This window comes from Magallana gigas, chromosome 9 (assembly GCF_963853765.1).
Source record: "Magallana gigas chromosome 9, xbMagGiga1.1, whole genome shotgun sequence".
Classification (NCBI taxonomy): domain Eukaryota; kingdom Metazoa; phylum Mollusca; class Bivalvia; order Ostreida; family Ostreidae; genus Magallana; species Magallana gigas.
The window spans coordinates 5,355,206-5,368,642 of record NC_088861.1 but is presented as its reverse complement, the minus strand read 5'-3'; the positions used below and the strand labels follow the sequence as shown (position 1 = coordinate 5,368,642).

The 13,437-nt window shown below is 34.9% G+C and overlaps 1 protein-coding gene across 1 annotated transcript; it reads right to left on the bottom strand.

Moving 5' to 3' along the window:
• Positions 1-2,003: 2,003 nt before the first annotated feature.
• Positions 2,004-4,576, bottom strand: LOC117685366 (headcase protein). The gene has a single exon (XM_034459719.2). It carries the CDS (start codon positions 4,437-4,439, stop codon positions 2,934-2,936), a length of 1,506 nt encoding a protein of 501 aa, XP_034315610.2. The 5' UTR covers positions 4,440-4,576; the 3' UTR covers positions 2,004-2,933.
• Positions 4,577-13,437: the final 8,861 nt, after the last annotated feature.

Here is a 13,437-nt window from a genome sequence, read left to right as displayed (position 1 = left end):
AGATAACACGGGAATACAGATATAAATGTAAATTGCGATGCGTAATTCTGTCTGTAAGCTTACAGGTAATTATTAATGAAAATAAGGTTTACAATTAATGTATGAATTCATATGTATATAGTGTAACTAGCGTCAATTTGTACAATGCTAGTTTTACATGTAAATTTAATATAATGCGTAAATGCACATTGAAGTGCGTAAATTGACCTGCAAAATTAAATTGATATATGTAATGGTATGAATGGGAAAATGTATTTACGATAGTAAATATAGGCTAACTTTTTCTTAAATTTACAGATTTTATATATTTCTCGCTTCAAGCATATTATTGGTGAACGTCTTGGGCGCAAATGGAGAAGAAGCTGATATAATAATATTTATGTACATTGAATGTAATCATCTATACGTACATGTAAATTCATCAACAAACTAGCATTATTTTACCCCCGTCCTTGGGTGTTATTTTTAAACTTTTCCAACATAATATCAAGGAGTGTTTTCCTGAGAGATGCGCTTGTAACAAGAGTTTCCGTACGTACATGTATGTACGCTTTCCGCGACGGACCTTCTATACCAAATATAGTTATATATACATGTGTAAGTACCTCCTTGTTAGTTAGACTGCATAATTGTCCCGTCGTTAGAAAACCCACGCAATATTTATAGGGACTGGTCGTCACCTTACTTTCATGTACATAAGTTTGTTTTACTATCATATGCAGTCTGTTGCATTGACCACCATTAATGTAATACAGATCGCACATGAACGTACGTTTGAAGCAGAATATATTTGACTTAGTAGTCAAGCTGTTTAAATGATAAAATGCTACATTGTATATTCGAAAAATATAATTGAAGTCCCGTGAGCATTATATTAGGTACCCTTTTACCATTTTCTGTTCAGTTTTACAATCATCGGGACTGTAGTGGAGTTTCTATTAGTCAATATAATTATTTCAGAATTAGATATTACATGTACATTGCTTTCAACTTGTAACAGGATTTTACGCTGCATAAGTACAATAAGGTCAGGGGCCTCTCAACAGTCAGTATACCCAGGTATATGTAGGTCGACAAATTCAATAAAATTAATTATCGTTTAGGAAATTGTAGGTCATTTCCTTTACTTTCATTCATTTGGCGGGCAAATAATGGTCTTTTTATTGCCAATTTGTCAATAAATTATCAATTTCCAAGACTCTTTCCCGATGTATTTTTATAATGCAGAACTTTTTAATATATTTAATACTGCATTAAGGCTTATCCCTGCAGGGTGTCGTGAAAAGCGAGACGCGATTAAATTCTTGGACCTGCGCCAACATCAGGAAATTACTGTGTCAGAAAAATATCAATGAATCGCTTTTCTGTCATTCTAGCGACACAATCCCACTTGTATTATATAACGAACCGTGTCGCATAATGAATACTGATCTGATGATGATAATGTATAATTCATCAAAGTCCGTTTCCAGGCACAGAAATCAAATGGGGTTGAAATACATGTTTGCATACTTGTGGTCATTAAAACATGAAGTAAGGCATTACCGTAAACGTCCCAATAAAATGCGCTGTAAGCAATTTCCTCGTTATTTATGAAATGTTGAAACAATGCCAAGAAATCTACGCCTTACAGTCGGTATTTTAAGCTTTTAAATGTAAGAGATTGTGCTGTAAAACTATTAAGTTACACATACACACAATGAATTTGATGTTCACCTCATTGTAAACAATCAAATGTCGGTCACTTGTCACGTGACCGGCTTATTCAAGGCTGTTTTTATTTGGCAAATATGTTTAGCCCATAACACAACCACCATGTTGTTCTTGCCGGCCGGCACTTCCAAAGGGACTCCCTTCCCCATCTGCACCCATTTACATGTACTGTAAAAATCAAGAAGCTTTGGGAGGGATGGTTTTTTCATACACAGATTCAGATGGGGTATTTAAAATTGAGCACGTCTAAAGAGTAAAGATTAAAAATAAACAACAACAAATAAAACCACTCAATCTTATATTCTTAACATTTAATTATCAAAATAACATAGAAAACATAGTGAAATGCCATTTATACAGTTCGTCTTTTCCATACATCCAAGCTATTCTGCGATAGTCACTTTGAAAAAAAATCGACCGACTCTTTAACAAACATGGACGTCAAATTACGCACGTATCCAAAAATATTTCACCATAACAAATTGAGAATACATAAGTAATTGGTTAATATATAAACAAAAATTGCTGCCTAGCGAAGTCTTCAATATGCTTACTTTAACCTCTACCAGGCATTACGCTTTCCAAACTTGTCATGTCCTTTAAGCTTTCACTTTTATTCCAACGAAGTTGCATTTTTGCCAGCATTTTTTTTTCCAAAGTTTTTGAAATTTCAATGATACAGTTACAAGCCGTGTGCTGAGTATGGGTTCATGGCGTCGCATAAAAATAGCAGGGAGGAATCTGTATATACAGGCACTTGTATATGTAAACACATGCTTCCATGTCCTGCCAGTAGTCAAAGAATATGTCAAAAGTAAATATGGCAATTCCCATTTGCGTGTATATGTATAGAAACTACATATCTTACACATTAACATTACACTATGACAAAATCCAAAATAACGATATGGAATATGCACCAAAATATTTGTTAAACACACCATCAAATGCCTTCCTCCATTTACGGTTCTAGAACCAAACAAAATGCTATAACACGTGAAAATCTACAAACTTGACCGCTATTATACAAGATAATGCCTCTCCGTAGAACATTCCGAACAGTTCCTCAATCCAACTTCAAATCTTAAAAAAAAATAATAATGAGTAGTTTTCATACATCAGTAACGCATACATGTAAAAGTCATGAAAAAAAATCAAGTTTAAGGTGATATTGCAAAAGACAGTTTGTTGGAGTATAAAATCTACGGAGACGCTAAGGTTCAGTTCCATATAGGCTGCTTGACGACGAACGTGTCCGACATGGGTCGTATGAAGTGATAGTCGTACGCCTTGCAGTAGGGGCACGCTATCATGCGGCTATATTCGCTGTAGAACGACAGGCCGGTATTGACGTCGACGACGGCGCGTCTACAGTGCTTGCACGTCAATCGCTTCTGACAGCAGGGCATGGCGGCGAAGATGTCATACGAATACATGGTGCCTAGCAACAGCGTGCTTCCGTCCCATTTCTTCTTGCAGGCGGCGCAGCGTATATCGGAGCCTCCCTCTAGACATCCGACGCAGACGGCGTTGATGAACTGCAGGCGTCCGTCCGAAATCACCTGAACGACGTTTTCGCCGTAAGCCTGCGGAGACAAAAAGAAGGTTCCGTCGATCATTGGATAGCGGTCGAAAACTGGAAGGACAGTTTTGCACAACACACAGTTGAGGGCGCTAACTTTGTACGAGCTCAAATGGGTTAGCACAAACGACCTTGTCTCGTCGTTGCCTTGACTATCCTCCTCCATTTTTATATGGTATGGATTCTGCTTATGTTTTGGTAGAATACTGAACGCTGACATGTCCACGCGGCGCCGGAAATAGGCTCCGGCCTGGAGAGTGGCGTCAGGTGGGCAGTCGAACTTGGGTTTCTGTTGTTTGGCGAACAAAAAGTTGCCATTGATGACAGGGGACTGTGGTATAGGCGAGGCGGATCCAGTGGACCCTGCAGAATTCGGGGGCGAGCTGCCGGTGCTGACGGCGCTTTCGCAGCTGTTGGTACGTAAACGCATGTGCGCGAATCCGTTTACGAGGGGGGTGTTGATGGGGCTGCTCCTCGCTGGAAGACTAGAGCTACATGTAAAGTTGCTGCCATTGGTTGGACTGGTTGCGGTTACATTATGGTTATTTAGGTTGTTAAAGTGGTTTATATTGACCGGCGCGGACTGACCATGGTTCGAATTCACGCTGGGTGAGTGGCCTGGTTTTCCGTTGCTTACTACAGCTACTGGTTTGTCGTTCTTCTTCTTGCTCTTCTTTTTTGGCTTCGGTACATTGTCAACAGGCTTGGGCGGTGGCACGTAATTCAGATCCTTCCTCAGGTGTCCACGGCTACACTTACAATCGCAGGCCTTGAATGCAAGGTCGTACCCCTTTTTGGTCCACAGATTCTGTAGACGCTGCTTTTCGCTCCAGCTTCGAGCACGCCCGCACGATTTTAGATACGCCAAGACGGTATCCTCCCATTCAATGAAACAATCTCCGTGCATCCAGTTACCCAGTGTGCATTGGTCATTGTTGCAGTAAACTCTTACCGCATCCCCAGGGTCCCTTGTGTCTATGGTCTCGTCCGGAAACAGACATGCAGTCGGTGAACAACAGGCAAACTGGTGGCCATTTTGAGCATCACGCACGTTGGCATTTCTATCTGGGGCATTCTGTTGCACGTTATTATTCGTATCTTCTTTATTTCCTTTATGATTTTTGTTATGTCTGTGATGAGGCATCTTCTATACTGTTAAAAGTTTAATTTTGCATCAAAATATGCAACTGTCACAGCCTGGATTCACACTTTTCCTTCGAAACATTCACATACACAAACCGGCCGCTTCTTTCTGCCGGCAAATTTTGCTTGTTTTTGTTGACGATCTTGTGGGCTACTCGTAATGGCTTACAAGTCGTAGACGATTGGCTCTGATCTCGGTCATTGCATTTGATTGGTGCTCTGTGACCTGTGAACTCCGATGATTGATATGCAGCGAGCAATGTAACGGAAAAAAAATTGTGTTTACGTTTGCTATGGAAATTGGGTCGAGGTCGGTTGACTCACTGCGTATTGACAATGTTAGTGAGGGTCTGTTGTTTACAAGCAGGAATACTAGCTGGTTAGGCATTATTAAGTGTGGTATCTGCAACTTCTGTTATCGCATGAATAAAATATTTAAACTAGGTCGGCTTACAATCCGTATTCTATTTTTGGAGGAGGTATTACACAGATATGCTGCCATACGAGGTTTTTTTACTGCGCAGATAAAAAAAAAAAATAAAATAAATAAGAAAAGCAATTTTCTTGAAGTGGTTTTTACGTGTGCCCTACAGTGACTATCTAGATAGCAGTATTTAAATCGACTACTTTAAATGCAAGTTACACATTCGTGAAATTAATCAGGCCGTGAAGTTCTAGAGTTTTTGATCTACAGTCTATTCAGACATGGGATATTTTTATCTTCAATTCATTCAAAAGATTTATTTTTAATTCAAAATTTAAAGCAACCTTACTTTTTTAAAGCACGCGAACAAAGGCCTGAGATTACACGGCTATGGATCAGTTTATGTATATAAATATATATACGTCTTGAATCAGATTGTTTACATTAAATTTATTGATCGAGTGTTCTGCAAACAGTATTTTAGTATGATAGGACAATGTCGGAACACAGTTATGTTTTATCAATACATCACGTACGTTGGAGTAAACATTTTTCTGTTATTGTTGATGTAAAGTCTATACTTCTAGAATATGAAATACCTAAATTAAGCGCATTTTTTTTTTTTTTACAAAAAATTAGCTGCAAAAAGATTTTTTCAAAATACTGTAGAAATGTTTCAAAACTAGATTGTTGTAGATAGAATCGCATGCAAAACAAGAACTTAAATTGATGTGGGCATGTACGAGGACGGGCGTGCGAAAAAAAAAACTACTCACATTCCTTTTGTACATATAGTAAGTTTATACATGTATATACATCTGTTCATAATTTGCCATGACATCAAATTGTCAAAATGTACACTGTACAATAATAAAATGCAGCACATGAATGTTAAAACATCGTTACAATCTACAGGGACATTAAAAGACGAAGTTGGGGGGGGGGGGGGCAGAAGTGCATGGGTTGTAGAAATCATGGGGTGTTGCTAAAACGCGGAATGGAAAACGGAACGGAACGGGAAATGGACAATACTATGACTTTTATCGCTTAAATATATTGTATTGATTGGACACAAACTTTTACTTTGTAACATTTATTCATATCTTATGAATAATTATTATCAAAAGATTACTTAATTATTTGATATCATTCCTACGAATGTCTATCAACTAAATCATTGCTTAATAAAGTACAAAACGGAGAAATGAAATGTACACACATTGTGATTAAATAAGTTATTTTCCTTTTGTAATATTATTGGAAAAGTGGTGTACGGCTGTTGGTTGAAGCGTTTGGTTGTATTTTCCATGATATATGACCTCGAAACTTGTTTGGGATTTTATACTTATTTTAAAAAAATTCAAACATGATGTACCCTCATCCACATGGAATTTTTAGTGATCCATACTATTTTAAAAAATTATTAATAGCATTATTTATATCAATAATGTGACCGACGAACAACATCCACTTTCATTGTTACGAGGTTTTGCTGCAACATCTGTTTGCTAACGTTTTCGTCTCGCTATTTTAAAGATTATTAATCGAAAACAGAATCATTTCATTGGATCACTAACACTCTAGATGTCCTGCAAAGTCTCCTTAAATTCTTCTAACATCGGCCGTTCGTTTACCTTTGTGATTGTAAATTCCTGCAACTTAATCAGAATAGAGAGCTGGATATGTTGTTTAGTTTGATAAACTGGGACTAGTGGTCAAAGCATATAATGTTAATTGTAAGAAAACAAAACATTTTCTAAAAATAACCTTGAATATGGATCACAGTTTTTACAATATTAAATAATGCATAAAGTATATCGTTTTAAGCTTGTTTAATACAGCTATCAAGTATAAAATAACATTATATACAGTATAACATTTTCATTATTCCAATCCATTCCGTTCCGTTTTCCGTTCCGCGTTTTAGCAACACCCGAAATATGAGGGGGGGGGGTATATATAGGTTAACCAATACAAGTTGCAGACCACACTGAAATTAAATGAGTATCGGAGGCAACATTATAGTTATGTATGATCATTGCGAAAATGTAAAATAAAAAAAGGGGGGGGGGGGTAACACAGTAACCAACAAATGCAAGATATTGAATATTCTCTTCAAGCAGTCTAAACATAGCGGGTTTTTTTTAACTATTTCGAGTCAATTATGCTCGGGTCAAGCGGTCTGGGAATAGCTGAATTAGTTTTCCTTCCTCCTATCTTGTCTGCAGGGTCAGATGGTGCGTGTTTCCTCAACACCAGATGTCGACCCCTTGTGTTTGTTTTGCTATAAATACTGCGGGTACGGCTCTCAAAATAACGTGTCTGATGGTTGTTGCAGATTAAGTACGTAGTCGTAGAACTTCCATGCACGCTGAAAGTCTCCATAGTGCAAAATGAACCAAGAGATATTGGGAGAATCCCGCGCTTTTTCTACGACAGAGAAAGAAAGAAAGAGAGACTCGGAGATATGTTAATTAGAAACCCCATTCATTGATTTTTCCGTGGGGTAAAATGTTCAAGGCTGGGGTTACTATGAACTTACGCACTTCGCGCGCTACACAAAGAATTCCATTTCTGATTGGTTTCTACTCTGTCCTTGCAATCTTCTGTATCAAAAATGCCTGGTGTTCCGAGTTCGCACTCGGGTCATCTTTGTTAAACTTCAAATAGACCCCACAGCTGTTGTTTGAGAGATGTAATGTTATGTACAGCGTAGGGTCACTTTCAGTTTGGCTTCATTAATGTGATTAGTAGCTCCAGAGTATACATATGGTCACGTGTATACATATTTAGGGTCATCTATATTCGTACGCACTGTTTGTTGACAGCTCTGTTGAAGGTATTGCAGTGGTGACAAGACTGCGTCAGTGTGAAAACTCAAATTGTAACACACCCGTTGGAGATACAAACATACAAGAGTCTTCCCAGGATAGTTTATAACCAAATGGATTTTATTTCATTGGAGTTAAATAAAACAATGCCAATTTGAGCCAAAACACGTTTTTCATGGAAAAAAAGACATCCTCTCGATTGACATTACATATATGCACCTTGATAAAGATCCCTTTAGGCAAACATATTAGTTACACGTTACAGAAGTTCTAAATTTCAAAGATTCAAAAAAGCTTATTTTCAACGGGACCCTTTTATCATGCACAATTCAATTACTGACAAAGTGAAAAAATTGCCACCAAAGTTAATATATATTGGCCCTGAATTGTGCTGTTAACTAATATTTGCATAATGTTTTGGAAAAAGGATAACATTTTTAGGTTATTGATTAATTACTATAAATAAATTTTACATGGACTTTCTCTTTCAAACAGCCAGATTTAATATTTTTGATTAGTATTCCCTCTTTGATTGCTAATGGCATTACTGAAGGAACATGTAAACTCTGTCTGTATGGAAATTCTCATTCTCATTTTCAAAAAACTTCCAGACAATGAAATCCAAGTACTTCATGTTGAATAGATACGTATACTATCATCAAGTAAATAGTGGTTTGCGTACAAACAAAAGTTTATATCGTGTAATTTTGGGGTGTAGTGATTTTCTGAAACTTTCAGTAAATAAAGTAATACATGTATACATGTATTGCATGTTGAATATATAGTCTACCATCCAGTTAAATACATTTTGTATTTGCTTTGCATGCAAACAAAAGTCCGTATCTAGTAATCTGAAATACATGTCGACTCTGTATAGGAAACATGAATGAGCATGGAGCTCTGACGCAGACCAAACGCGCATGGAGTTCACGGCCGGGTTAGGCGGCTCTCGTATTTTTACTACGGTCACTGCCAACGGAACTCAGTTAATGTATGCAAAACATGTTGGCAAAAAAGCAACATTGTATAGAACATGCAACATAAGAGGCTTAAGACCAGTCCCTCTGGCTGTTGATAGTAAATATACATGGCGGACCTTACTTGCATGCCTGTAATGCTGACCTCCGTAAACTGGTTGTGGTTTGAAAGACAATTGTAAAAATTAGCTAAAGACTTAAAACATACAAATCTGTGCTAAAGGGTGCTGGTTATCCACGTTGTGACTGGTAATGTTTTTCCCGACATTTTCCTTATCGAATTGTTTGCCAAAAAAAAAAAAAAACAAAATATATGAACAATATATATAACTGTTAGTCATTCTTAACACAATACCAAAAGCCTTGTAAGTCTTGAAAATAACTATTTTGTCTTTTGTTTTGAATGGACAAATTTTTTGTTATCAAAAACAAACATAGGCAACTTAAGAAACAATTAATGAACAACGCCAGCAACACAATTAATATAGAGCAACTTTGTCCAAATCAGCCGCATACACACCCAAACTATTAGGAATTAAAAAAAAAAAATTGATTTTAAATAACTTATTTATACAATGGCAGAAAGAAACCGGAGACGTCATGGGCAAACTTGTACGTTTGATAAAAACATCAGGTAAAGCTACATGATTTATTGATATTTTGGTAAAGCTGATCCCAAATATACCAGGATGTTTTTTTATGGTTTGCCAACCCAATAACTAAAGCTATAGAAGTACAAATATAGATCGATCAATGAATAATTGGCATAAAAATAGGTCAAACCAAAGTAAAGCCAGGCCAGGTAAAAAAAAAAAAAGAGGCAATTTACAGTGAATTGAAGCACAAAGCAGAATAAATAATTGATTTCAGACCTGGGAGTGTTGTGTATTGAATTTTAAAGTACAACCTTCCAGGACTTATTGTGCAAGGAACACGTGAAGTCAAAATGAATGCTGGCGTGAAATACATGCAACATAATGGGTTTACTGATTTTCAGCAGAATTTCGTCTCTCGTAATCTCTGAGTGAAGTAAACAAAAGCTATGTTACATACATTCGAAACAGAAACTGACTTTGGCTTAATTCGGCTTACATAGGTTGACATAGCACATTCCAAGAGGGTTAGAATATTCAGCAAAACATATGGCACTGTATATCGCTGCAAATTTAAGTTGGTGTGCGAAACGATTAAAGCTAAATGAGCTCTGTTTGAGGAGTTTCAGTAGGCAAATTCTATCTACTGAGATCTACAAGTTCACGTTCTACTAGTTAGTGATTCAGAACATTCCATTTCTCGTTCATATGTAAATGCTTTTTGGCATATAAACCGAGATAATGAATTTATTAATATCTGGAAGTCATATACCAAAAGAATAAAAAAGAAAACTTTGCTGGAAATTTAAAGAAGTCCTAAAGAAAGTAATATGTTAGGGTTTGCCATAAAAAAAAATCAACAAATAAATAAAGTGTTTAGAAAAACTGTTGTCTTGGTTATATAATCAAGTTTACTTGGAAAAATGACCCAAACTCGCCAATACATGTACACACTATTGTAGATATGTATTATTTCAATACTGAATGTATTCTTTTTAAGTTTATGTGTGTAATTTTAATTTAATGTTTTGGGTGAAAAAGTTTGAAAACCGCTTCAGCAAATTATGATGATGTTCAAATAAAAAAAACCCATCGACTTTAATCAATATTTATAATACATTTCATTATAATTCCTACTCATTTCTTTTTCCAGTCATCATGTTTACTTTGTAAAATATATACGAGTTCCAGTTAAGACTGTATATATTATATCTACATGTATATAAAATTGATGCACTTGGTTTGTTAATTTATTGGTTCGAACAAAATCATATACATGTAGCAGGAAATTTCCGCGTTTATCCAATTTCCGTTCTCCTTTATACGTACCTTGAAATCGCGGAAAATGTCTGCAGATGAAAAGCTTTATTTAGTGTTTTATGTTTAAAATAATACATGTATACATAGGAAAAAATCGAATATTTGTGTATACATGAACACACTTTTTAGCCATGGTCACATAGCCATGGTCAAAACGCAAAATCAGCCCTATATACATGTACATGTACGCTATACATGTATTATGTATTATTCAGTATCCACATGACCACTGTTGAAAGAGAATGGAAGTCGAAACTGAAAAAAGAAAGAAAATCCTACGAAATTGTATTTTTTTTTTTTTTACTAATTTGCTTCAAGAAAACATATACAAAAATTTATCACGTGACCTATGAACACAGATCAATATGATTCTAACCGACATTTTGCGAACCAGACAATATCAAATTAGGTTAAACAAATATGATAGGGCACCTGGACTTGTAAAATGTAGGATTTAGGATAGTTATAAACAAACTAGATTTTAAACCAAAGTTGAAAAAGTAAATGTATATATATCTATTGCTTTTCAACTTTTGAAAAAATTAAGCGGCTGGTAATCGATTACCTAATGATATTGTTTATCAATCAATTAAGTTTTGCGATCAATGAAATCAAATTCGATTGATTTCCTTGTATGTCAAGAATGTACGTGCTTAATTTCAATGATTAAAATCAAAATCAGTTGTTAATTAACCACGATGAACAGGAAACAAAATCACATTATCTATACATTATTACAATTTTTTTTACAATCAACAAAAGTCTAATAAGAACAGATCATAGATAACAACCTACAGACTATACTCGTGAAACTTTAACGTTTTTTTTAAAATGATGCAAGATAATCATGTCACAATAAAACATTGTGCATTATGCCTTTAAGTCTTTAAATGCAATTAAAATCGTGATAATTAAGAATTAAGAAAAATTGAAAGATTAATTAAATGTATAAAAAAAGAAAGACAAAAATCACCTATATTTGACTTGTAGCAACCCACTGTCGACATAGAACTAATTTGTAATTAATTAAAAGAAAAAAAAATATGGTGCAAAATGAATTCCCTAAAAATATGAAGGCTGGTTAAAATTCCTAAAAATACACATTATACCGCATTGCATCCTTAACAGGTGTGTGTAACAAATATCAAGTTTAACATATAGTTAAACTAACAATGCATCATGCCAAAAGTGTCGAAAAATTACACACTTTCTCATTGTTATAGTAATAAAATAAAATTTAGTGCATTGTGTTCTTTGTGGGCGATGGCTGTGCACACCTAAGAGAAAAAAAGAAAACTACTGAAAATCAGTGCTATTAGCTAAGCTTTAAGAAAAATACTTACATCGTACAATGCATACATATACTTGCATATCATCTGATATGGTACCAATGAAATGTGTGTTATTTGAATATATAAGGTATGTTTGCCATGCATCATTACATGATTTGATCTTGAAAATGAGCAGAAAAACACAACAATATAATGCGATCATTAAGTAAAGTCGTTTCCAGAAGGAGAAAATGGCATTGACATTATGTCTATAATATTATATATGATCAATATAGCACGCAAAGTACCGTAGTCCCGATTTCCAATTTTGGCACAGCAAGTATTAATAATGTATTCCATCGTGAGAGAAAAGAAAACATCTATATTCTATAAACAGAACAGCCGATTCCAAAATGATGAAAATGATAATGAAATATGGAACATCAGTTTCGCTCACATTATGATAATAAACCCCTTTACGTTTTGTGCATTATACAGTTTTTTACTTGATAACTTGGCATCTTCCTTGAAGCTAGACAAAATATGAATTCATTTTGACAAGTTGTGATTGTGAAGATAGCTTTTTTATCTTCCGAAACACGAACAAGCCATATTAAGGACACTGATGCAAACACTGGAGATTTGCCTTTGATCTAAAATATTTCAGTAATGTTTTACTAACCTGAAACATTCAAGATTAAGATTAGCAAACTGATATCAATATCTATCTCCAAACAGCAACTTACACTCAAACATCTCTTTCTCTCTGATTAAAGCTTAAGATATATTTTCATATTTTCAAATCTGGAGGAATTTATAAATCAACAATAATTTCATTTTTAATATATGCATATTGGTGAATAAAAACAATATAATTTTTTGAAAAATGGTTATTCCAAAAGTGTATCTATAGTAATAAATTCTGAGAGTATGTTCAAATATGTATTCATTCTTTTTTTAATATTGTTTTACTAGATTATACCGGTTTTTCACATGAAAAAAAAACGAACCAACATTTTCTTTTAAAATTAGTTAAACAAAAACTCGACACTGTCATGTTACATAATTGCATTTAAAACAAAAGAAGAGAAAATAACCCACTATCTTTGTAATTTATCTTTACACGCCGTAACCAGCTGATTCCTGTTGTGTAAAGGACATAAAAAATTACAGGGATCTAGTAATGAATAATCCCATGGGGAAAAAAAATACACGGATCTAGAAAGGAAATATACAGAGTAGAGAAGGCGTTTACAATTTTTTTGTCAATTAGTTAAAGAATGACGTGTTCCCAATATTAATGGGAGAAATCACTAAAGCTATGCAAATCTTCGAAACAGTGCATCTTCCCAAGTCAAAGGTTTCTTATCCAATTTACCTCTCACAAACGCGGAGCTGTTTAGAGACTCTTGATATGGGAAGATGTGGACAGCAAAAAGCAACTCGTTACATGTAGCTGTCAATTTATATTCCAATCATTTAAAACATTAAAAGTTAAGTTTGCTTTAATTGCAAATTAGATTGGAAGAAATTAACAAATACGTTAACGACATGTCATTATTCATCAACTTTTAATCAATCAA